Below are 27565 nucleotides of genomic sequence, written 5' to 3' on the forward strand. Positions count from 1 at the left end.
TGTTACTGTGATGCAACTAAGCAAGTTTTATTTCATTTAAGCTTTATTGCTATTTTTCCTTCTGTTACGCCTATAACAATCAGAGATTGTTTTTAGATATTACCAGTGATTGCCTAAACAAAGAAACAATCCCTCTAAAATTTAAATGCAGTATGATTTAAATTTGCTTACCAAGAGGGAAAAATATAACTTTAAGGAGGCATATTGATCAGTAATATGATTTGAATGGAGTTGCTTAACTAAATCGGCTTCTCAGTTTTTCTATTTCACAATATTATAAATTATTATTATGTTTGAGATCTAAAACTAAATCTTTCATATTTTGAATATTGTCTCACATTATGTTTCTAATTTATTTACATACACTTTAGGTATTTTTTGGTTCCTTGCCTGTTATTATTTGTTTCAAATATGTTCCTATTAATTTATTGTTTTATTGTTAATTAGTTATCCTATTTAAATTAATGATTGTTGTTTTCCTTTTGTGTTACTAATTATATTTATTATTTTGATATTTTAGTTTAGAAAGCTTGTCATATTAAGTTTTTAATTGTCAAATTTATTTCTTGTTTTAATTATTTATGTATTTTGGTTTACTACATAAAAATTTGGGTCTTGCTTATCATGTAATAGCCTGATGGAACCAAATATCTAAGGCCAGCACTGTTTCTATGATTATAAATTAAATTTTGTAATTAATTTAAATTTCAATCATTCCATAATTTATTTTTAAAAAATTATTAAAGCACATGGACAATATACAACCGCCAGTCAATATATCATTTTATTTAGTTGTCAACTTATTAGCTGAAGATTCCACTTTCTTCAGAACCAGAGTTTTTGAAGGAAACAACAACTAACAAGGGAAGATATTCATATTGTTTTGTTCTCAGTCTTTTAAGTTTTTTTTTTATTTCAAAAATATTTTCCCTTTATAATTGGATAGAACAGTTTAAAATGTAATTAATTGATGGTTTACATTAGTTTTGATTAATATGTTTTAGTAGTTCATGTTCACATAAACTGCTGCTCGAATCTACATATCCTGAGTTTATAAAACATTACAAAACAATAAAAATTTATATTTTTAAAAATAACTATTCTTTTGTCTATTTTCCTAAATATACTGGAATTAACCTATAAATAATTAATTATTCATTAAAATTGTTTATGAGGAACTGCTAGATGATTGAAATAGTTTTAATATAGTTATTTATTTTTTATAAAATGATTGAGCTTGCAACTTCACCATAGAAGTTGATAGCTTTGCTCCTTAAGAAATAATATTTCTGCATTGAACTTAAAATTTTTGTGTTGCTGAGTGTGGTACACCAGTGTCTGTGAAATGCGAAAAAGAGCTGGGAAGAAAAGAAGAGATATTTACCTTTCGATTGGTGGTAGCAAAGTTTGGTTGAAAAATAATTGTAGTTTATTTTTCTTTATTTGCCTGTTACTCTTCATAAGAAACATATCTTTGCTAGATTGATTCTTCTTAGAGTATAAAGGTGTTTGTGGTATCTAAATTGTCTAAATTCTATCTGTGATTGAAAAGCAAGTGTGAGTTTTAATTATAAGTCTCTTAGTTGTAATTTCTTAAAAGTAATTGTGAATAACTCGGCACCAGAAATTGGAATACATTGCTCCAGTAATCCTGTCCTCACTTGTAGTCCTAAATTTTGTTTGCTCTCTGATTATTTTTAATTTTTAATATCCTTTTATACAATAGTAAATTTTAATCCCATTTAAAAAATATTTATTCATTATTTTGGTCTAGATTGCTATTGAATACAAATTTCTTTTTTGATATATTTTTTATTATTTACTCTACTTTTATTTCAAGAGAAAATCAAATGTATATTGATAGTCCTTGACATAAAAGGTGGCTTGTTTCATATTAAGGTTTTGAGTTATAAAATGGCCATTGATCTGATATGAAAAACTCATGCCTGCCATCTTGAAGCCATAGGAATAAAAAATGAAGGAGATATTAAATTTAAAATGAAAAATTAACTAACATTTTAGGGTTTTTCTCGAATAAGATAAACTTCTGGTCATCTACCAAGGTCAAAAATTTAGAATTATGCCAATTCAAACCTAAACAACATATCTCAAAATTTGAGTTATCCAACTTCCTGCATTTATTTTCTCCTTTTGTTGCTTTGTTTCTTGGGCTATATCGTGTTCAGCCAGCCCATTACACTATTTTTTTTCCAGCAGCTTTAAGATGCCGAAAGGTCTATTTCTTTTTAGGGCAATGGACATGACCATTTTATATACCCAAACTTTATTATGAAATAATGCACCCCCCTTCGAAGTAACCCACTTTTACCATGCCTAATTTAGTTTGGGACCCTGGAAGCTCATTTTAGTGCAAAAGCAAAAAATTTATGTTAATATTTTATTCAATGATATACTCCATTAATTGTATTTGAGATACAGTTTTTACAAAAGTAGAATTTTTTTTTTCATTCCATGTTCAATATCTTAGAAACTATCTACTGCCTGAAAGACTATGCATGCCTTTTTTAAAGTACAGTTTATTTGCTGAAATTTTATTCTTAAAGAGCTCTGTACCTTTAGTAGCACTTGAGATAGTTTTTCCAAAAACACCATTTTTTTTTTTTAAACAAGAAATCAGCATTTTGTGACTTTATTTTGGCCAATATTATGGAAATGAATGAGAATTTAACAAGCATCATTTTGAACTCTTATAGTAGATGTCTGTTTGCCTAATTGTTTTTGAAATATCAAACTTTTCTTAGGATGACAAATTCATTTTTCACAAATGTAGTGTAATGTTAAAATGTAGTAAAAATATTTTTTTTACATTTTTTAAACACACACACACACACACACATATATTTTGACATTATGATAACTTTGTTATGAATGGAGTCATCTTGACAAAAGTTTGACCTCTCAGGAACTATATATTTAATTCTGTTAGTCCTCAAAATGAAGCTTGTAAAATTCACTTTGAAGTAATTTATAATGATTTTCAAAGCAATAACATTTTCCATGATACTGGACAAAATATATTTTGCAATCGCTCGTTAGTTAGATAACTCGTTTAGTTTTTTCTTTTTTTTGAAAACCAAATGGTGATTTTGGAAAAAACTGTATCTCATTTACTATTAAACATACAGAGCTCTTTAAGAACTCAAATTTTAGCAAACATACTCTACTTTAGAAAAAGATATGTATAATGTTTTCTGGGCAGTAGATAGTTTCTTAATTATTGACCCTGGAATGAAAAATTTTAGAGTTTTTCTCGAAGAAAATAATCTGGTCATCTGCTGAAGTCAAAAATTAAAAATTTTAATGTCAATCCAAACCCAAAACACATATCAAAAAATCAGAACTACCCAACCTCTTGCGTCTATTTGCTCATCTCTTTTTCCCTTTATTTCTTGAACTGTAACGTATTTAATTGGTTGTCATTTCTTATTTAAGTAGCTTTAAGATGGCAGACATGCATTTTTCATTTTAGGCTAATGGACATAGTTATTTTAAAAACGCATACCGTAGTTAAAATATGTCACCTTTTTTGTTGTGTGCTCTCAGACTAATATGTATTAATTACATTGAGTTGTCCAAAAAATTAATGAAATATAAAAAAATCATATACATCAATCACTATAATGATTTTCATTTGATTTTTAAAGTATGCACTACATAATATCACTTTATTAATAATATTTTAAAGTTGGGTCTTCTTAAAATCATAAATTTACAATTGATTGTGTATGTATTTCATTTATTTTTTTTACAAAAAGGCCTACATAAAAGACAGGAGGGTACATCACAAGGTATGACATTCTTTGCCTACAAGCTTTGTAGTATATGTAATATCTTGTCCATGTATTATTTCATATACATTAAAAAGCATAGTATAGTAATTAAAAATGCTGTCATCAACATTTTATGCCATACCTTTTGGTATTTAGTCCATAAGTTAAGTGTCATTCCTGCATTCTTTAATTACTGAATCAAGGATTGGTGTATGAGTTTAATCATAAAAAAAAGGTTTTAAGTATTATATTAATTTAATTAAGAAAAAAAAATCCATTTGTTCATAAGTAATTGTTTTTTATCTCTTTTATTTTCCTTTAAGCTATATAGTTGACTTATTTATATCATAGCTACTTAACTTTTGGATTTAACATTTAATATGGCATTTTAGAGTAGTTGTTCTTTTATTTAAAACAAAAAATTGTTTCTGCTCAATTTGATATTTATGTGCAAATTTTTTCGTTAATATTTTATTTGAAAAGTTATTGGGAACAATAACTTGAGAAGCAAAAAGATTCATAGTAATTTGTTGGTTAATTCTGAGGCATTAATTTGCATGTGACTTCTGTATTGTAATTTTTTTTCTGCATCTTACATTGTTTTTATAATAGCTATTTTATGTCTGTCTCTATTAGTCAAATCTTACGTTTTTTTTTTTTTTTTTGTTGGGCTATAATCAATTTTCTTGATAACATAACACTGTATTTTGCTATCAACTAATATTGTATTCTTATATTATATGTGATAATTGAAGTAGATTATGTCTTTATGTATGTTATTAGATGTTTTTATATAATGTCTTTAGGATGTGCATTTTTATTTCTGTATTGAAATGTAGGTAAAGTTAATTGAATCTATTTGTTGTAACTGTTCTGAGAATTCTCGTTTCATTATAGTTAAAACTGAAAGAACCATAATATAAACATTATCAAAAATATTTCTGTGAAACATAATTGACTTGAAACATTTTCGTATAATTGAAGCTGTTAGACACCTATGCTGTTAAAAGTATTTCATTCACATTCCTGCTGAATGTGAATTCCTAAATATTATTATAACAAATTAATCATGACCAATGAACTTTATTGATCTAATAACTTTAATAAATTGGAAGATTTTATATAAGATAGTGTGTGAACTGATTTTCCTCCTTAATTAAAATTTTAAATGTACAATATCATAAATAGGGTTAACAGATACATATTATATTAATAACATTAAAACAAAAATTTATAGTATTTTGGAAAAAAAAATAATAACTTGCCATAATTTAATGTAATTATAACAGTGTTAATAATTGTAAACCAATTAATAAAAGTAATAACAAAACACTCATTAATCCAATAAATATAAATTAGAATGTTAATAGTGATACTGATGATAATACAAACAATGGATGAAGTATGGTTACAGATTTTTATTAGCTAAGCATGATAATATAGTCCAAGAGGCCAAGAGGAGATAAAAGCCAACTTATTTATCTCCAATTGTTTATTACTTAAATGAAAACTACATACAGTTTAGAGTTAAAATTGATGGCTCTGCCAACCATGTTATTAGAGAATAAAAATTGATTTTTGAGTTCTTTTAAATAAATAAAAAATAATATTTTGTGAATTTAACTGCTCTTCATCTAAAAATTAATGTTATAAACTACTATATTATATGGTTAGTTAGCTTTAATTTGAGGGCTAATAGATATCTGAACAAAAGTTTTTCCAAACCAGAAATCAATATTGTCAGGCTTTATTGTAGCAAATATATTGGAATTTAAGACTCCTGCACAGATAATCATTACAAACTACATTAGAGTGCATTTAGCTAGCTTCAATTTGTATGATAATAAAAATATATATGTCTAACGGTTTCCAAGATGTAGTTTTTCAAAAACCAAAAGTTTTTTCTTAATAACAAGAAATCAACATTTTGTGAAATTATTTGATAAAATATCATGAAACCCCCTGCGGAGATAATTATAATTAAATAAATTATGGTGCATTTAATGAGCTTAAATTTAAGTGCTGATAGACATTTGTACATGTAATAGCGCCATATTTCAAAAAATAAATTTACAAAATGTTGATTTCATATGAGTCAAAAATGAAAAGAACTCAAATATCAAGTTTTGAAGTATGATTTTTTAAAATATCAAATTTTAGTAGATCTCAAGAATAGCATATCAAGTTTTTTCATATTAGTTTTACACCCGTATGAATCAAAAACGAAAATGTAGAACCTCGAGTTCTGAAACGTGATTTTTTAACTAAGATTAATTAAATCAATTATATCATCATTAATAGTAATCAAATATAATAGTAATAGAGTTGATAATAATAATAAATAATTGAAAAATTTTTTTCCTGAATATTAAGTTGGGGTATGCCTACTAATAATAATAAAATTAATTCATTTTTAACTCGCAAAACAGATTTTATAAAAAAACAAAATTATAAAAAAAAAGATAAACAAAATGTTATATATAGAATATAATGTGAAAAGTTTGACCTGACAGATATACATTGGTGTAACATAAAAGTGAAAAATGTTCAGGTTCAAGAATTTTACAATATGAACATTTTTATGATGAATTTAATTATAATAATTTAATGTTTTCAATATTTAAATAGTTGTCCAGGGAAACCTTTTTGCTATTAAAAGGGAAAAATGGCCAGACTTTGTTTACACCCTAGTATAAGTGTGATGAATTAATCATTTCTTCTTCTCAACTGATGCTACACTCTTCAATGGTGCAAGGTCGCCTGCAATTTCTACCAGCAGTCATTTCTCTGCTTTGCTGCTTTTCTCCAGTTTTGGATGCCCACAATGTACAGAGTATTATGGCATTATCTGTCATGTCAGCTCTGTGCAGCCTAGTTCTGCTGACATATCCCATGTAGACCATGTAGCCATTCAGCTAGTATTTTTCCAGGGATTTGGTCCTCAGCCATTCTCACTAGACGTCTCATGGTGTAGGCCAGCACAGGTCTGATATGAGTCTTATACAGGCACACCTTGATGGTTCCAGATACCTCTCTGCTCTTACAGTGCCTCTGGAGTCCATGGTAGCACCTATTTTCAACCATTATCTGACGATGAATTTCAGGATTAATGTTTGTTCTGGAGTTCACCTGCATACCAAGCTAGATAAAAATGCCCTACAAAGCCATTCATGACATATGGGCGGAGAGGGGAAGAGACTTTTAATAGATGCCCAACCTATTCCAACCAGATTAGGAAAAAACTGAAACTCCTCTCAGAGAGGATTAAGTTTTCATTCCTTAGGGCTCCCACAAAATAAAAGTCAACCAGCTCAAGATGGAATCAGACAGGTACCACTGCAGACTTGAGGTTGCTAAGGTAAGGTACTCAACACACTTGGCTTCCATGGCCTGATATAAACCTGTCATAAACATGACCTCACTCCAAAAGTTCTCCCAATTATATTGATATATCTAAATATAAAATTATATGATTTGCTGGAGGGATTAACAGGGCCCTGGTAAAATGAAATAATTTAATCATTTACTTATGTAATACAATTTTTATGGATTAAACGAAATTCTTGTCTGAAATTGTTTCTTATGTCAAGGAAGATCTTTTCTTAGTTGTAATATCTTGTCAGTGATGACCAAACATGACAGCAGCAAGTATAGAGTTGTTTTGGAATATGGAAAAAATCCCTTTAAAGTATTAAAAACTCTTCTTTTTTAAATACTTTAAAAGGATTTTTTTTTGTTATTCTATCATCCAAATTCCTTATATTAAATTCACCAGCTGCTGATTTCATTATTTAACTTTTTCAACTCATTGGTTATCATCTTTGCTATGGTCATGACTACTTTTTCTTTCCCCTAATTTAAAAATTTCTAATTAAGTCTAGGAAAATTTAGTTTAGTTTGGAAGACGAAGACTCTATCATATTGATAGATGTTCTCTTGAATTTGAGTTTGCTTTTTTTATTACTGACTGAATGGGAAACCGTAATTGCATCATTTAATTTGCTTTAGACTAGACATAATGCGCAAATTAATGTTTGTCGTGGCTTCCATTGTAGAATAGTCCAATTTTTCTCTGCAGCATGCTCTTACCTGACTTTTTTGTTTTGTTTTTGCTAATAGCTGATATTGCCTTAACTTCACATGGCAACGTTTGTCTTTTTTCATGGATCATAATTTAATAATAATAAGCTTTATTGTAGCATTGATAATAATCTTTATTTACTCTGGGATGACATGTTTTGTTTAGAATAATATTATAATTCAAAACCTAGGGGTGTAATCATTAAGTATTAGATTAATTAAAATTGGAAAATATGTTGATTCACTAAATGAACATTAAGTTTGTTTTTGACTTATCATGAATTATCACAATTCATTATAAACTCTGTGTGTGTGTGTTTTTTTTTTGTGGTTAGGGAAAATCTTTCATAAGATGAAGTGCAACAATAAAAGTTACACAACAGTGTGAGATTTCTACTCACTAAAAACCACCTCCCAATTCTTCTTCACCACTCCAAGGAACCGCTGTGTAGCAATACTTCACGGTGCAGAAGAACTGTCTACCAACATCTTTGTACATTGTTTGGCCTCTTCTTTCTCATTCTTGTACTCTGAGCCTTCCACCAATTTGCGCTGCATAATCTGCTACAGCACTCCAATTTTCTTGCCTATCCATCATCAAGGCGACTAAGTTTTCTGGAACTGATTTCTTGTCTAGTTTCATGTCTAGCTCTTCTTTTTCTTGTACAAAACCTGGAAAATGGAAGAACGAATGTTTCACTGTTACATCCATGGAATCACAAGCTGGGCACGATGATCCATCTTACAATTTGAACCAGGCTAAGTAGGTCCTGAAGCAACCATGCCCTATATGCAGTTAAGTGAGGTAGTAATCCGCCTCTCCGTGTTTCCGGGATATACATGTAGATACATCGGGAATCATACAGTGGGTCCATCTTCCAGAATATAAGGCATTTCAGCGTCTCTGGATTTTTTCTTCTGCTAATGTAGTCCTGTGAACATCTGGTTTTTCTTGTTTCTTTTGGAACATCCGGCTGTGTTCATCTGCCAAAAGATCTATAAGAGGCATATTTGAGATGGGGCACACAGCATCGTAGGATACAATGCGAAAAGCTCAAGTGACACACAGAGCACTTCTTTGATACAGACCAACTGCGTACAAAAGCGTGGAACTGGTTACATTTTGTGTGTGTATGTTTCAATATGTTCTTGATTGTGTTTTTATAGGTTTACCCTTAAAATATAAGTTAATTACTTTATAAATTTCTAGTTAAAATTAAATTAGGCTCATATTTTTCACATGGTACTCATGATATTGACTTTAAATGTATTTTTCTTTCCAAAGAATTGATTACCATACTTTAGACTTTAATTTCAATATACATACTTTTGTTTTTGGAATTATTGCTTTGTTTTAGATCGATTGATTATTGTTTATTTATTCTGTGTGTGATGGTAGTATCTTTTGTCTTCTTATAACATAGTACATATTAGTATTTCAGCTTTAGAAAGCAAAAGAAAAAAATATATAAAAAATGAACATATTCATTACAAGAGTATTGTAAGTTTTAACTTAATAGGTTGCATATTTTTCACTTCTGTGACATTTAGATAATTAGAAATGCTTATTTTCAGCTTTGGTCATTGGCCAACTGCTGTGCAATAGTTTTAGGTGTTAACTTTGAGTTAACAAAGTTCAATAACAATTGAAATATTCTTTTATAGGTGATAAGGAGCGATATTCTTTTCCTACAGATGTTTCATTGCATGCCGAATTCACATATTATTATTACCCTGGAGATATTGCTTTTCCATGTAAGTACTTTCTTACAACTATTCCAGTTACTAATATTATCCTCTTATTTTATAGTTATAATAGTTTGAAAGGTATATGAAAAAGGTGAACAGAAATAGTTTGACCAATGATGAAATCTAGATGATGGTTGTGTTGTAGTCAGAAATGAAATTTACTGTGTTAAATTTAAGAAGTAATTTTCATTGCTATTATGATACAATGTACAAATATGTGAATTTCAATTATATATATATTTTTTCTTTCAAATAAAACTCAAGTTTTTAGTTTTATTTTTTTTGTAAAACATTTTTCTCACTCCATACACATTTGGACCTATATGAACCAGCAGAATAATCCTTTAATGAACACTAAACCTACTACTTGTGGTCAAATGACCATTTTTGAAATTTCATTTAGAATTTCTTGTATACAGTATCACTGTTTCGCCATGTAACTTATTGACTTTTTCTATAATATAAATACAACCTACTTTTCTATATTCACAACTTTCTTTCTTGTTTACTATCCAAAAATAATTTACAGCATGTCTAGTTTACCATGTGTGGTCATTTAAATATTTAAACAATTCATGTTAATTACAACTATCTTTTTCGTGAAAACACACTCCTGAAGTTGCTTTATGAGTCCACAATGTAATAGTGGGTCTACAATGTAAACAAACACGCGATTGAAACAAATGCTTATTTTTTTTTAAATGCTGAGGTGAGTAATTAACAAAGCAAAACTAGATTTTCCAGAGAATATAATGAATTTATTGTCATTAGGTGAAACTTTTAACTTAGAATGAAGAAAAATGACTGAGAAATAACAAATATAATTATTGATTTTGGAAATATATTAGACAATATTCAGACATCTGAGATTCACATTGATGCTACAAGAAATAAAATATAGTCTATAATAAGTAATCACATGGCAAATAACAAGAACAGTAAAAAATCTATTTTGAACATACAAATTAATAGAGATTTAAAAGACTTAAATAAATTCTTAAAAATTAACAAAGACATCATTATAAATAGATTGGACAAAATGAAACAATTAGCTATATTACACAAAAATGAATATGAAGAAAAGATGGATAAATTATTAAATGATAACAACACATACAAGTCATTGAGAGCAGAACCTTTTACTGATTAAGTTGGAAAAATTAATAAATATGTCAATCAAATTCATAAAATGGGGTTCCTAGATAAATTAATAAAAAACAAATTACAAGTAAGTGATGTCACTCCCCAAGGATTCATGGTTTAATAAAGCTGTACAAAGAGGACAAAAATCTTCGTCCCATTATTAACAACATAAATGGACCAATTGAAGCCTTATCAAAATTTCTTAACCCTGCTCTAAATGAATTAAATAATAGCAATGAATATGACATCCAAATGCATTAGAATTCAAACAAATACTAGCCGATCTTAAAATAAATAATGAAGACAAATATACTAATGTAGCAGTAATGGACTGTTTAAAACTAATTGAAGTTAACTGGGACAAAATAATAAACAACAACAATAAAGGACAAGAACATTTTTAGAGGGAATAATTTTATGTACAAAATACAATTTTTGTAAATACAAAGAGTTTATGAGAAGTAATTACATGGACTACTTAGTGCTTTGAGCTTATCGACTATTTTGAGTGGTATATACTAGGGATGGGATATCGAAAGAAAAATATCGATAGCGTTATCGATATAATATCGGAACTAAAATATCGAAATATCGATATCGAAAATTTAATGACTTAAAGTAATAATAATTATAAAATGATAACATAGGAAGACTTATTTGAACACCATGACAACCATATCATAAACATAACAAATATAAACTAAAATATAATTGTTTTATTGAAGAAAATTTAAAAATAGAATATCGATATTTTATTTTGATAAGTACATATTTATTTCGATATTTCCTTTTGTTGTAGTCGATAGGGAATATGAGCATCAATATTCCGATATTATTTTATATCTTGTTTATTATTATATTTTGTTTAAAAAGACTAGAAAATTGTATAGTGATTTTAAAATAATTACATATTTATTTCGATATTATCTAATGTTGTAAATTCGATATGGTATTCAAGAACAATATTCCGATATTATTTTATCGAAATATCGATATATTTTTTAAAATGACTAAAATAACATATAGAGATTTTAAAATAGGCATATCGATATTTTACATGATTGTAATCTCGATATGAAATATTAGCAACAATATTCCGACATTACTTTATCAAAATATCGATATTTTGTTTAAAATGACTAAAATAACATATTTTAAAATTACAGATTTTAACATAGAATAATTTTAAAATAGAAATATCAATATTTTATTTTGATAATTAGATATTTATTTCAATATTTTATACTATTGTAATATCGGTATGGTATATAAAACAATATTCCGATATTATTTTATCGAATTATCGATATATTGTTTAAAGTGACTAAAATAAAATATAGAAATTTTAAAATAGGAATATCGATATTTTATATTTATATTACATATTTATTTTGATATTTTACATTATTGTAATATCAATATGGTATATAAAAACAATATTCCGATATTATTTTATCGAATTATCGATATATTGTTTAAAATGACTAAAATAACATATAGAAATTTTAAAATAGGAATATCGATATTTTATTTTGATATTACATATTTATTTCGATATTTTACATTATTGTAATATCGATATGGAATATTAGCAGCAATATTCCTATATTATTTTATCGAAATATTGATATTTTGTTTTAAAAGACTAGAAAATTGTATAGAATAATTAAAAATGGTAACCGATATTTTATTTTGATAAATATATATTTATTTCAATATATTATATTATTGTAATATCGATATGAAATATAAACAAAAATATTCCTGTATTATTTTATCGAAATATCGATATTTTGTTAAAAATAACTAAAATAACATATAGAGATTTTAAAATAGGAATATCAATATTTTATTTTGATAATTAGATATTTATTTCGATATTTTACACTATTGTAATATTGATATGGTATATAAAAACAATATTCCGGTATTATTTTATCGAAATATTGATATTTTGTTTTAAAAGACTAGAAAATTGTATAGAATAATTAAAAATGGAAACCGATATTTTATTTTGATAAATACATATTTATTTCGATATATTATATTATTGTAATATCGATATGGAATATAAATAAATAAAAATATAAATAATATTTATAAATTTAAAATATCGAATAACTATTTAAATGCTTTTTACAAAATGTTCTCAATCTTATTAAACCAAATATCGATATTTCTATTTTATAAATATCGAAATATCGATATCGATATTATCAACAATGTTAAATACCAAAATGAATTTGAAATTTTCAAAATGAAATATCAAAATATCGATATCGATATTTTCAACAATGATAAATATCGAAATAAATATGAAATCATAAAAATAAAATATCGAAATACATTATTTTAGCTGTTCATAAAATGTTATAGTTTTGTTTCATAAAATATTGATATTTCTATAAAATAAAATATCAAAATATTGTTTCTAATCTTCGATATCGATATTAATGACAATATAAAACTGGAAACCAGGATTAAACAACACATCACAAGCAGTAAAAATGCCAAAAATATAAATTCACTGCATTGGCAAACCACAGCATAATGATTAAACCATAAATTTAACTTCAAAAACCCCACAATAATAGAAATGACACAAAACACTAAAAGCAGAAGGATTCTAGAAGCAATTCATATTACGAAAATATTAACAACACAGTTAACTGTAAAACAGATACAAAACATTTAAATACATATTATGTGAATATAATAAATAGGCTGGCCAGATAAATATAAAAAATCAGGGAAAATATTCAGAAATAAAATTGTCCAATTGTAAAAATCATAATTTTTAACCTAAATTGCAAAATGTATCAAATTAGGCATATCAATAAGGAGGTAAAAAAACAGCACACAGGCATATTGATATGTCCAAAGGTGTTATGCCTAATATAGTACATTGGTTTCTGCTACAGGGATGAATGAATGCACCACTAGTGAAGGACATTATTTAAGTAATGTGGTTGTAAAAAATGTTGATACTATATTTATATAAATTGCAGAATTTTATAATAGAAATTGATAAAATCAACAAATATGAGGTGAATATAGATTTCAAGATTTCTAATTGTATACATATAACATTTCGATAAAAATTGTTGATAAGATTAAATTATTTGTTAAAATTATAGAATACATATTACAGGAGTATGGGGTAAATCTTGAAACGTTGTACCATTACAAAATATAGAGTAATAATATATTCTAATTGGAAGTTTTCTTCACCTCAGCATTTCCTAGAAAAGAAAATCCAGAGTTTAATTTTCTTTGTATGACAGTATGATCTTGCTATTTGAACAGAGCATCAAAATTTCATAGTGTATAATGGAGATTATTAAGTGTTGGTTTCAACAAAGTTAATAGATCCAAAAATATTTTATGATTTATATTTGAATTTATTTTATTTCTGTTCTCAATGTTTTTATCCTGTTTGATTTATATTTTAGTTTTTACTTTATTATTTGTATATTCATCCCTAAAAATGCCAAGAAATTTGAAGAATATCCATTTATTAAACAAAATAAATAATATTGATAAGGCTTGTTTAGAAAATGACCAGGAAGTTCCTGATATTGATAATGATACTGTGGAAAATAAATGTGACTTATTTGAAAGCAATATGGACGAAGAAATTATTTTGAATATATGAAAAGGGCCAAAAAGAAAGTGATTTATATGAGAAGAAGATTGAAGGTGAAGACAAGTTGGGTGTGCGGTTAGTAACAATACACAAATAAGTAACACTTATTTATTTGTGCTGAAATTTTGACCTGAATTTCAACCCTTTATCAGGACTGAAAAACAAAACGAGATAACAACCTTAATTCAGAGAAAAAGAAAAAGGAAAGGAAAATAATAGCAAACATGGAAATATACATAACAATAAATTAAGTAGATAGTAGTTGATACTAATAAAAGATAAAATATAATATTGTAGAGGTAAGAATTATACAAAACAAATGATAAAAAAGTTTAAAAATCAGACAGTGCTTATCTAAATAAACATGATGAAAGGTGGAGGAGAAAATATAAATTGTAAGTAATTGAAATTAACATAATAAAATATATAAGTAATAATTAAAGATATACAAATCATGAAAAAAATTAAATTCTCATAATGAAATGTATGAAAGAAAACAATATTCTTGATACAATGGGCACGGAAGAAAACAAAATATATGCTACAATGGGTAAAAGATGCATAGTAATATAGATTAGTAAAAATTAATAAGCTAAATAAATACAGAATGTCCAGAAAAGTGAATGAGGAAGGAACTAGAGAGAAGAAATGTGTGGAAGTGGGAAGAAGGAAGAAAAACATCAACAGAGAACTTACTGACTTGGGCGGAATTGCCGTCGAGAGTTGGTGGGGATGAAATCAGTCTGCGGCATAAGAATCATAATATACAAAAAATGTGGTAAACCAAGTGAAGATAGTTGACGACATAAATATAACTAAATATGAAAGACTGTTTAGATAAAATAACCTAAAAATATAAATAATAAAATGACCAGAAAATATAATGTAAAAGATAACCTTTACATGTATTTTTCAATATCTTAGATTTAGCCGGGATCAAAGCTTGGATTTTATACAAAGAAACAATGATTGAAGAAATATTGAGGTAAGAATTTTGATCTCAATTGGCAGAAGAGCTTGGGACCGAATACCAAAGGAGAGCAAAGACTGTTCATCAGAAACAATAACTAATACAGCTATAGAAAGCTTGGCAAATATGATATTGTAAAGTCAATATGACTTATGAAATTTGTATAAAAAGTTAAAAAAAATACCCATGTGGAAAATGTGCAACACAAAATACTGTAATTTGTATTATTTATATAATACAACCTTATATAATATAACCTGAAGGTTCATAACTGTAAGTAAAACTTTTCTAAACAGAAAAAAATATTTTATTTACAATTCAATTGGCTAAAATCTCTTTCTACATTTAGATGCGTATATTTTTTTTTTGTAGCACGGTCATTAGGTATACATTAAATGTTGGTAGGTTTAGTATTAACTTAAGAATACTTCATTGGTTTTTTTATTTATTTGTTATTTATTAAGGAGAACTTCTTGGTTTATGGTTTTTTTCAATATTCCTTCTTCCATCATACCCATTTTCCTATTTAAAAACATTCAAACAAGTTGATAAGTTGTTGGAAAGCTTTTCAAACAATGAAGCCTGTTGGAAAAATTCTTTGTTATACCTTAAAGATTAAAAATGTTTACAATTAATACTTATAATAATAATAATTATAAGAAAAAAAAACAGGACCTAGTTTCCATTTAACTTTCAATACAAAAATATACAAAAAATAATCTCATATGAATGCCAAGTTTGTTGGTAATTTATCTTTAAAATTACCAAAATATAAATTTTTGAAATTAAAATTATAATACATAGAAACATTAGAGTTTTTCTTTGTCCAATTATTTATTGAATTCATTTATAAATGTCTTGCAAAGTAAATCATTCTATTGTTAATAACACAGCACAGTAGGTACTGGTAAAAAGTTGTGGTGAAACAATAGACTAGGACTAGGAGTCCTATCCCAACGTTCCTATATAAAAACATATTTCTCTCACTTTTCAATACAGGATATTTTTTAGATAAGCTATTTTTAGGGAAATAAAGGTACACTGGGAACTTAAGGGCTTAGTAACTTTTACTTTAAAAATACACATTTTGTATACTTAATCATTTTTTTTTTTCATAAGATATTATTTTTCTTTTATTATGTTAACAGTGCCATCCCCAAAGTTCTACGTTCAAATAAACCCTGTGTATATTAACTTTGATTTATTGACGGTCTTGTGGCTTAATTCATTTGCATTGAATTTACATCAGTCGCTTGTAAACACAAAACAGGAATCTGCTGCTTTAAACTATATTGATGTCAAAATTGAAGCCATCATGCCTCGGGTAATCTATTTTTAAATTCATAAACTTTTTTATTTATATATTATAATGAAATTATTTATTGTGTTAAGTTTTAATTCTTAATAGTTTGAGTAGGCATACATAAAGTTTATCTTATTTGTATTTTGATTAATTTAATTTTTTTAATTTAATTAATCTGCCATGTTAGAAGATCTGAACATCATTTTCTTTTCAGATTTCTTGGAAAATTGTTGGGGATAGGTGGGGAAATCATCTAGCCAGTAGGCTAGCTGATTTTTAGGTGTTTTGTATTACTGTGCATTTTACAACCCTAACTGTCCCTACAGGTTTTAGTTTGTGGTAAAGGCCAAATTTTTATATTAACAGAATTCTAATAGGACTAGTCTTCATATCCATTACAATTATTTTATAAATACTTTTAGGTTAAACTTAAAAAATTCTAGAAAAAAATGTTAACTCCATTCATGTATAACAAAATCATGTATTGCATTCCTCTTCTTTCCATCTGATTTGTAATCCTCTTTCTTCTTTATTGGCACTAAACCCATAAGGGGTGTGGGCGTTTTATAAACATCAGCCACCAGTCATCCTTATTTTGAGCAGCTCCACTCCACTTCCAGATGCCAAGAATGGATCTTGCATTGCCTGTCACACCATCAGCTCAGCTCAATTTTGGCTATCTACCCTGGTCTTCAGTGTAGCTAGTCAGTGAAGAGCTTCAGGATTTGGTTACGAGGTCAGTATTCTGGTTCAGCTCCTATAGTTCTGCGTTTGCCCTTAGCTTTCCCTATTAGTTTAAAGACTGGGCAAAATATTCTCTGTAGTATGCAGTGTTTAATCTTATTAAGACCTTTTCTTGGGTTCTTAATTGAGTCCGGTAATCTAAACTGTAATTGAGAACAGGCCTTATTAAATAAAGTATTGTACATTCTAAAATTGTTGTTCGAAAGAAAGACCTACTCTTCATATGCCTCTGGAGTACAAAATAGCACCTATTAGCTGTCAGTATCCTTCAGTCTTTCATAGGCTGCATTTAAGTACTGGAATGAACTAGTCTTCCTAAACAGATCAATTCTTGTGCCCACTCAAAAGTAAATCTGAACTTCTGTATCCCTTCTTGCTGCACCCTGTACACTTACCTTTACAGACCTGGTCTTCGATGAGTTTATAGTGATTCTAATTCTTGCTAGAGCTTTTTATAAGTTTAGGAAGATGTCCTGCATGAAGGTGAATGATTTTCCTTATGATACCTGCATCAGCGAATTCCTAGATCTGAGAATGGTCCCTTCTACTTGCACATCAGACTCTGTTTCAGCTAACTCCAGTGCTTATTCCAACAAGAGATAGATTAAGCAGTCACCTTCTTTATATAACTTCTGTATTATTAATCATCCATTTAGTGCTCTGAATCTCCAATATTTGTTATACTATTTATATTAGACACTCTCACCAAAAAAAGCAATCTCACTGGGATGTCCAGCTCTTCCATGGCTTCATACAGTTCATTTTTTCATCTTCATACACTTTTGTTTACAAAAAATTCTTTAGAAGAAAATTCTTATTGATATCTTGACTGCAAAAGTAAATAAAATAGTCCAGAATATATTTATTTTTGTCAATAGGGATAGACCACTTTTTTATACCAGTCCTCCAGGAGTTCCTTCCATTCCTGTGCGCTTGTTTGGTTAATCCCATTGTGATATCCTAACAAAGAAATTTCCTCAATTCACTGCTGCCCTGCTTAAAGAAGTCAGCTGTTAATTCATCAAATCATGAAGTCTATCACTTCTTTATTTCTCAATAACTTCTACTTCCTTTTTATTGTTATGATATAAAAATAATTGCTCTTCCCTGTTATCCAGGAGATCAATTAAGATTAAGAGATTCTTTCGTCAATTAAGGATCCTGCTCCTGTCTGTTAGGGTGGAGCTTCTATATTTTTATAAACTCTCTCATTGAGCTTAAAAGGGATACATCTCCTGTTTCTATGTTGAAATATATCCCTTATTTCTCTTGAATTTAACTGCATGAAAATAAAAATTTATAGTAAACTGCATTGAAATTCGCCAATTAGTCTATCATATTACGCTTTTTAATCATTACTGTAGTTTACTTCACAACCAGAAAAAAAAGAGTTCTTATCAAAAAATATTTTGTAGTAAACAACAATTATTTGTTTAAAAATAAAAAATTTAGACAAAGTTTTAATTTAAATTTTAATGTTACATTTACAAATAAAAATTAACTGTCCTATGAGCCCACCCTCTTAAACCAACTTTTACGATGCTAAAACCAGAAGTGAGATCTGGTTTCCTCAATTAGTCTTTCCCACTTACCTCAGAATTATGTAACCTTTCTTCAGTTATTGCCAAAGTACTTCATTACTCTCTCTCATTTAAATAAGCATATATACTTGGCTTACCTCACCATACCTTGTTCTCTATTTCCTTCTCATGATTAGCGATTTCAGTTATTTGAATGAGGGACTTACAGAAAAGTATGTAAGCCAAAAAACCAATACCTATGACAACAATATTATTGAAATCCAGTTTTAATTTTTATTTTTTATGCTGTTTAACATAACTTTATGTTTTGTAAAATTAAGTAGGTAAGGAGTCATCCAATTAATGGGCTTTGAAACGGTACAAAATAAGTTAGTGAATTTTAACAATGTTATTATCAGAGTGTAAAAGAAAATTATCAATGACTGTATTTCAAAACTAATTTATAATAAAAAAATAAATAAAATGCAAATGAATTAGTTAGTGATGTATCTTGTATTACGAATTATTACCAAATGCATATATAAATTTGTTGATAAGAAACTTAATCTTCTATTGATCAAAATATTTTTTATTATTATAAAATGATCTTTATTCATCTTAAAAAAAAAATTATAAAAAATTTATATGCTCTGAACCATTCATATTTTAAATTCAAATTATATTTTCTAGAATATAGAATCCCAAATTTCTCATAAAAACTTTATCCATATTTTTTATTCCTACTTGGGATGATGTACAAGTTTCATTTGCAATTGATTAAATAATTTGAAACATTCATCTTGTAATAATCTTGTAGCATTGTACTATTCATTGTTTCATGCTCCTTTTTGCTCTGAGTCATACCTATCTATTTCAAATTCAAGATTTTAATCCAATTACTCTATTTAAGATTTTAACTTTGAAGAAAACAATGAACTTACTTATGGAATTTTTAATAATAATGATAATAAACATTATCCACTTCTGAAGAAAGTAAACTACCTAAAATTCACATTCTAAGAATTCAATTACTGAAATTAGCCTTATTTCATTGATTTTTTACTGTGTTCTTCCTTGAAAATGAACCTATGATTATAATATACAATTTCACATCCAATGTTGCATTCTAATTTTTTTATTTTTTTTACATTAATTAAATCATCCAATAGGCATTTATCACCGAATATACAAAATAAAATTTGGCTAATTGCACCTGAGTAAACTAATTCATAAAGATATTCGTGTAGCTGTTTAAAAAATGCAGGCAACCAAATTATGTTATTGCATAAACATCCAGGTTCATGTTAAATATTTAAAGACATTCGACTACTGCTGAAATTTTCCTATTTTCCCTAGATTTCTCTTACCTATTCTTGATTTTTTATATTAAAAAATCCAGAGAAATTAGAATTTTAAAATTTAAGATCAACATCTCTTGTTTTGATGATCCTGAGTCCATCTATAATGTCCATCATTATTATATAATAACTTCCTCATACATCTGAATCCTCTGAAAAGATTAACAATTTACCTTTAACCTCATTCAGGCACCTTTTGAATTGATGTTTTTTTCAAAATCCTTCGAGGCTTTATTTTTTTTGGAAAATACTTTTCGTTCCTTAAGAAATCCATTAAATTTTACACAATCTTTTTTTTTCTGAATCAGTCTAATGCATAAGAAAGCTGGTAAAAACTAACTATAGTCATAACGACCTTGTAAACACAGAAAGATTTATTTATAAATTTAGTTTATTTATGCATTTCATCACCCTCCATTACCTTCTAAGACTTTATTTGTGTTATGAATTATTTTTTTCTTAAATCTTTGGCTCTCCAACTGTATATTATATAAATATGTTATATTATATATTATATAAATAAGTGAGGTACTACAAGTGACTACTGTGTTTGCAACGATATCCCCCCCACTTTATGCTAAGACTAGAAGTGGCACCCATTCCTGTGGGATATCACGTTTTAAAGCTAACTTTGTCCTGGTTAATGAACATATTTAACATGAGTTTTACTCGCTTCACGAATAATGTTATTTGAAGCTACTGCAGCTAGACAGTAACAACCAGTTGAGTTTGCTATATAACTGGGTATTGCAGATCAGAAAACTACTGGAGAGCTTTGGAGTGTTTGACCCGATATTATTCAATGATCCGGTAAGTATCAAAATTAGAATGTGGGAAATCTTGGGGTGGGATTTTTAAGAAAATTGTGGAATGTACAATCAGTTATATGAAGTGGGACTACCGGAAAGTCAATTTTAGAGAAAAGTTTTGAGCTAGGTTGATCACATACACACATAAAGACCATTCTGTACGACTTGGTTATTTGGAGTTAAGGACCTTAAAAACTCATTTCTACATTTTCCATTATCACAACTTCCCTTTACTATGCATTTCATACATAAGTATGCCAAAGTAATAAACCTATAGATAATAAAAAATATAAATATTGAAAAAAAACCTTTGAAATTGGATTTCATGATTTTTAGTTCATATGAAGAAATACTAGGAGGTTGTAATCTAAACTATTGATTAAAATTGACTAACATATTTATCAAAACTTGAAATCCTTAGTTAATAATTCATTTAATAGCAGTTTTTTTTTTTTTTTTTAATGAAACTTAAGAAAAATATGATATTTATTTAGTTTATTTTTTTTCTCTGAATGATGGTTGTTTATATAAATATCAATAATTCTATTTTAGCTGTATTGTGCATTAAATTACAATAGAATCTTTTACTTAATGGAGCTATTTTAAGAGTGAGTACATCTCTTTTTGATGGTTTTTGCTGTTATAAAGCGTGATGCTACAAAGTCTATTTTGTGCAAGCTATATCTATATTAATTTGACAGTTTTCTGTTACTTGTAGTTTAGATAGTTTTAGTACTTATTTCCTGCTTTTTAAGTAAAGTTTTGTTGTTTGATTTGCCAATGAGTAGTAATCACAGATTTATATATACCTGTGGGTTTCAACAGTGTACATTAATAACTAAAGACCAACCATAGTTTTAGGATTGATATATTTTCATTGTTTAAATTTTTATTTTGATGATCAACGATTATGGTGAAATAAATATTATATATTTGTTTATATAATTTGAATTTTACACCTTATTGAAGGTTTTTGTGTACAAAAAGTACTTTCATGAGTTTTGATCATTTTTACTTTTTTTTTAGTTAATTTTTGAGAGCAATAATGAAAATCAATATGGGCAAAGAGATCGGCCGAAATCTTTACAGTTTCAAGTTAGTAGAGCTCTATTGAGTAATGTGAGAAGTGTTGATTGCTGCAGTAGATCTGATTTAGCTAAATGTCTGTATGCATCTGAGCTTGGTTCTCTGTTTTATGGTTCTGAGTTTCCAGTAAAAAATGGAGACCTTGTTGTGGTTTCTAAGAAGTTTCTGGACCATGTTGATGGTAATTTATTGATTTTGATGTTGATTTATTTTTATGTATGATAAATTAATTAGAAGACATAGATTTATTATGTTAAAATTCATGAAGTTTTTTTTTTAAATATATTAGTTTTACATGTATTGCATATTTAATTTTGTCTCTTGTATATTTATATTTACTTTTTTGTAGGGAAAGATCATGTTCGCTCATTAGTTGAAACACTCCCAACAGGATCTATTGCTGAATTTGTTAATGCTTTAAGTAAAACTTTACTCTGGACTGAAGCAAGAGATGTTTGGTAATATTCATGTTTAACAAAAACATATTTTAATTCAAAGTGTTAATCTTTAATAATTTATGTAGCTGCTGTTTTGAATCCATAAAAAAATTGATTCTGCTCATGTAAAGCCCTCAAGAGACTTTTAATGATTTTCTGCGATGATGATTCTGCTTATAGTTGCCCAACTTGATTGACTTCCTTCTGTTCACCACAATATACACTTGGAAAATTTGTGAGATTCATTTGCAGTGGTAATAATGATCTCATTTTATAGTGCTTCTCATTCCTCATATTTTTCTTTACTTAGCAGTTATTTCTTTTTGATTTATCACTGTAATAATTTCCTGCTCTTTTACATTTCGGCTTCATGTTAAATGTTAATGTTACTTATCACACTAAAATTCTGCTTTAGTGCACATTGTTCCCTATCTTAAGTAATTGATATTCACTTATTCTTCTTCATCCTCTGGTATTACAGACAACGTAGTGGTCTTTGGCCTGATTTAATAGCGGCCATATGCCTCAGTCAGCCACCATTTAGATTCCTGCTCCCTCGCACATTCTTCAACACTTTGTACTTATGCACTCTGCCTCTTTCTTCTTGTAGTGAGTGTGCTCCCTTTGTAAATCTTCTTCACCATCCTGTTCTTATTCATCTGGTTAATATGGCCATATCATAGCAACCTATTCATTCTCATGGAATCAGCTAAGCAGAGGTCCCAAAATACATTGTAAACTTCTCTATTTTTCCTAGTATGCCATTCTTTCATACACTATAGATCTGTAGATCCTATCATTTGTAGCTCTGAGATCAATAAGAAACCTCTATATCATTGTGTTGTACTCCTAGATCTTTTCATATATCTGCTGAAGAACAAATATTTGATCAATAGTTGATCTATTTCTTCAAAATCCACATGAGTAATCACCTACTTCTCTTTAATAATTAGGTGTAAGTTGATTGTATAGTTGCTTGGTGGAGATTTTATACCTAACATTCAGCAAATTGTAATTATATATTATAGCAATTCTCCTTTTATTGTTACATTTACTCACATCTGCTTTCTTGTGAATTACATTGATGGTACAGTTCCATTCTTCTGGCATATGTTCTCCTACCCAAATATATGTGCTTCTCTGTATGTGATTGTGGCTGACCCAAATGAGTTGTTACCACCACTGTTCAATAGGTCTTGGTAATGCTCTTCCTTATCAAAAATTCTTGGTTTGTGGTCAGGAGTATAATTTATTTGCTTCTGATCCAATTATTTACAGAGGTATTACTTTTCTTGACTGTCCTTTTTCCTATTAAATTTTCTGCTTTCATTTTTGTTGGCCGCCTCTTCAATAACTTTTTCTTCTTGATGACATTCTTTACCTCTTGCTTTCCTTTGTGGTATTAAATATCCTATTGCCTAGTTTGCTGCTCTTAGCTCTTTTGCTGCAGACTGTTTTTTTGTCTCACTTTCTGGCATTATCTCATTCAAATCTCTGTCCATGTGAGTTTCATGCAGTTTTCTATCCATATACTCTTTAAAGAGTAATACTGGTGCTTCCATTTGGAGCTTGTTAACATTCTACTTCATCATAGAATTTCATCAAGATTTTGTAATGATCTGTCTCTATGCACGGGTCCCTGAAGCTCCTTACACTATTAGACTACTACATTGCCTTATGTCAACCCAGAAATGGTCAATCTGATTTGTTTATATTTACTTATTAAATTTAAACATTTTCACTGAAATTCATTTCATTTTCTATGACTGTCACTTTTTGTGATTCAACCTTAATCTATTTCCGAAAGTGTACTAAATCTTGGGTGAGGTATAAGGTTCACTTTCACCAATATATATCCATCCTTTTGAGGTGATCCATATAGATCCTCACCACAACAGGATAATGGAACATACGAGAATGTTCCTAGTAATTCTGGAATTTTCTAAATCATTCTCGAACTTTCTGGAACCAGAAATACCTTCCATGGTCTGGAACCTTCTCATACATCTTGGAAATGTATTGTGCATTAGGAAACATTCTACTTGTACGATATTCTAAAACATTCTAGCCAGTCTCGGCCACTTTGGCACTCAATTCCCAATGGTTTCACCAACTTTCTATGGATAGCTCCTTATGAAGTCTATGAAAAGACTCACTATATATATTTATATATTGTATATTGATAACTTTTTTCTTGACTGTTATAGATATATATTTTTGTGGGTCTTCAAGATCAGTCAATTAATCTCTTATTAACTTATCTCCACGATCTTTTGATCGCTGGATTTTTGTTTGAAAAAAAAAAAAGAAATTTGTTAGTCTCTTATTTAGTTTATTTTTTTTCTCTGAATGATGGTTGTTATCTTTTTTAGTTTTTATAGCCCTAATGAAGACTTGAAAATGAGGTAGAAACGTCGGCACAAATAAATATTCTTTTGTTTATATATGTATATATAGTTGACCGTAAAACTTAAATATAAGAAGATGGTCAGAGTTGTGGTCAAAAAACATATAAATAGTTTATAACTATTTTAATGTCCAATGTTTTGCCCCACTTTGTAGGGCTTCATCAGGGCTCTTCAAAGCGAAAGGTTGAACAGACTTGCTTCAACCTTTCGCTATTGCTGTTCAACCTTTCACTTAGAACAGCCCTGATGATTCTTTCCCTGCGAACACCTCCACGGTGATGTTGTATGGTCCGAGGAGGTACCGAGGTCTAGGCTTGATCCGCTGCCAGTGGGAGGCTCCCCTACAACACTGGTCCATTGCTCAGTGACTGTCAAATGTACCCGATGCTCTGTTGCAGTCCACTTTCGATTGTTCAGCTGAGATCGCTGAATGTGCAGATAGATTGGGCGTAGATCAGGAGCATCGGAGTGTGAAAGCTCTACGACAATCGCTACGTGAAAATGCGTTCGAGGAATGGGCTAACTGCAGGGGACAGGGCATTGGAGTACGCCATTTTAAAGAGACCCCGAGAGAAAATAAGTTTATTTATGATAAACAAATACTTACAGGCTCTGAATGGTCCAATGCCCTGAAATTGAATATAAACTATGCACCCCTACGTGAAGTCCCAGGTGTTAGCGGACAGGATAGAGAAGTTAGGTCCCTCTTGCCGAAAACACCAGCACATGTGCTGGGGAAATGCCCCAACAACTCCCTCTTCATAACACGCCGACATCATCGAGTGAAATACGAGTTAATGAAGCTCCTAAAAGAAAGAGATTTTGCCTGTTTTGACGAGGACTACTGCGTAGATACGGATGGATCCACAAGATACGCGGATATTGTTGCTTTTCCTTAGAAGGGGAAGTCGGCAATTATTCTAGATCATACCGTGAGATATGAAAATAACGACCTTGACCAGGCAAATAAGGTAGATAGGGAAAAGAAGGAAATCTACGATAAATGTATCCCTTTCCTCAAGGGGAAGTTCCGTGAGGGCTTCGGAGAACGGGACTTCAACGTGAGAGGCCTCTGGTTCGGAGCCCGTGGAACGATTCCAGCACAACTAGGAGCTTCATGGAGGAGTTCGGGGTCGATGTCCAAGACGTGTCTAGGTTGACAGAGAATATAATACTTGACTCCCTGGGAATCATACACCACCACATGCATGGAAATTAATGAGTAGGGGAGTTATCCAGAGGAGGGATGGCATGCATTCATCGCATATCTTATTTGTTGTTTTATTAATTACTTTTTTATTTTAAATATTTTAATACTTGTTATATAGGGGAATTTGTTGATCAAATGAAATGAGGGTTGTGAAATAGAAGGGAAAGAAAAAAAAAAAGGAATAAATCGAAAATCTTTAAGTTAGTTTGTAGACTGGTATTAATTGTAAAAGAAAACTGAAAAAAAAAAATGTTATCTTTCTATTATATTATATCATGTAAAAATATGTAATTTATATATGTCCAGTCACGGATTGACTGTGTAATCTAGCAACCCGATGTATTCGGGCAACATGAATGAATTAAGTATTTCTTTCTCTTCTCTCTCTCTCTTTTGTTTATTTGTGTTTTTTCTGCTGCCCCCCCCCCCCCCCCATCTCCTCCTCTTAAATATATACGGTCAACTATCTTCACCTCATTATAACTATTGTTATAGTTTTTATTATAATTATCTCATGTTATTATTATTTAATAGGTGTATTAATCTGGAACCACTTTGGGGAGATTTTTATGGGGCACGTGGTATAGCACACAATCGTCCTGTTGCCTTTTTAGATACATTTCCTTTGAAAATATGGTTGCATATGGATGGTCCTAAAAATGATATAAATGCACTAGCATACATTTCAAATTTAATATCCATACAAATCAACCATTATCAATTGCTCTTTCTTTTGAGACTTGCTGATGAAATGACTGAGGTAAGTGATCATAGTTCTGTAAATTATTTTTTTTTATTTATTCTAGTTTAATGTTAATTTAACATAAAAATGTGTGTTGATTTATCCTATTATAGTTATTTTTTCATTTAATTTATTTCAAACATTTGATTTTTTAAGTAAATAAAATATGTTAACTCTTAAAAATATATTATTTATATATAAAACATACTCAAACATTATGCTAATAATCTTTGCTAAAAAAATTTAATTTAATTAAAAATAAATAATTTCAGCAAAACTGAAAAAATAGACAAAATTATTATTAGGATTTTCTTAGGAGATTCTAAATAGAAGCCTTCTGTCTCAAATCACAGTTAGTTCTAATTAGTTAATGTTTTGCAAATCCTGGTATCATCAACAAGTAGCTAAATCACATTACTCAATTCAAGCCTTAAGAAATAATTTTTCAGTGTTATATTCCATGTAACAAAAAACAAGAGTTTGAATAGGACCTCCCTTGGATGTTTGAATTTAACATTCCTTATTCTTAGTATGGTCTGACATATTTACATTAGATGCATTATCTAAAT

At 28.7% G+C, this 27565-nt stretch overlaps 1 protein-coding gene across 1 annotated transcript in view; it reads left to right on the forward strand.

Moving 5' to 3' along the window:
* LOC106685314 (bridge-like lipid transfer protein family member 3B) overlaps nucleotides 1–27565 on the forward strand; it is an 84057-nt gene that overhangs the window by 37862 nt on the left and 18630 nt on the right. Inside the window, exons 10-14 of the mRNA XM_014427908.3 lie at nucleotides 9537–9626; nucleotides 16528–16703; nucleotides 22140–22380; nucleotides 22549–22657; nucleotides 26789–27014. Coding sequence (XP_014283394.1) covers nucleotides 9537–9626; nucleotides 16528–16703; nucleotides 22140–22380; nucleotides 22549–22657; nucleotides 26789–27014 — 842 coding nt within the window. The remainder of the gene's footprint in view (nucleotides 1–9536; nucleotides 9627–16527; nucleotides 16704–22139; nucleotides 22381–22548; nucleotides 22658–26788; nucleotides 27015–27565) is intronic.

This window comes from Halyomorpha halys, unplaced genomic scaffold, assembly GCF_000696795.3.
Source record: "Halyomorpha halys isolate HHAL.00 unplaced genomic scaffold, Hhal_1.1 Scaffold680.1, whole genome shotgun sequence".
In the NCBI taxonomy this organism is placed as follows: domain Eukaryota; kingdom Metazoa; phylum Arthropoda; class Insecta; order Hemiptera; family Pentatomidae; genus Halyomorpha; species Halyomorpha halys.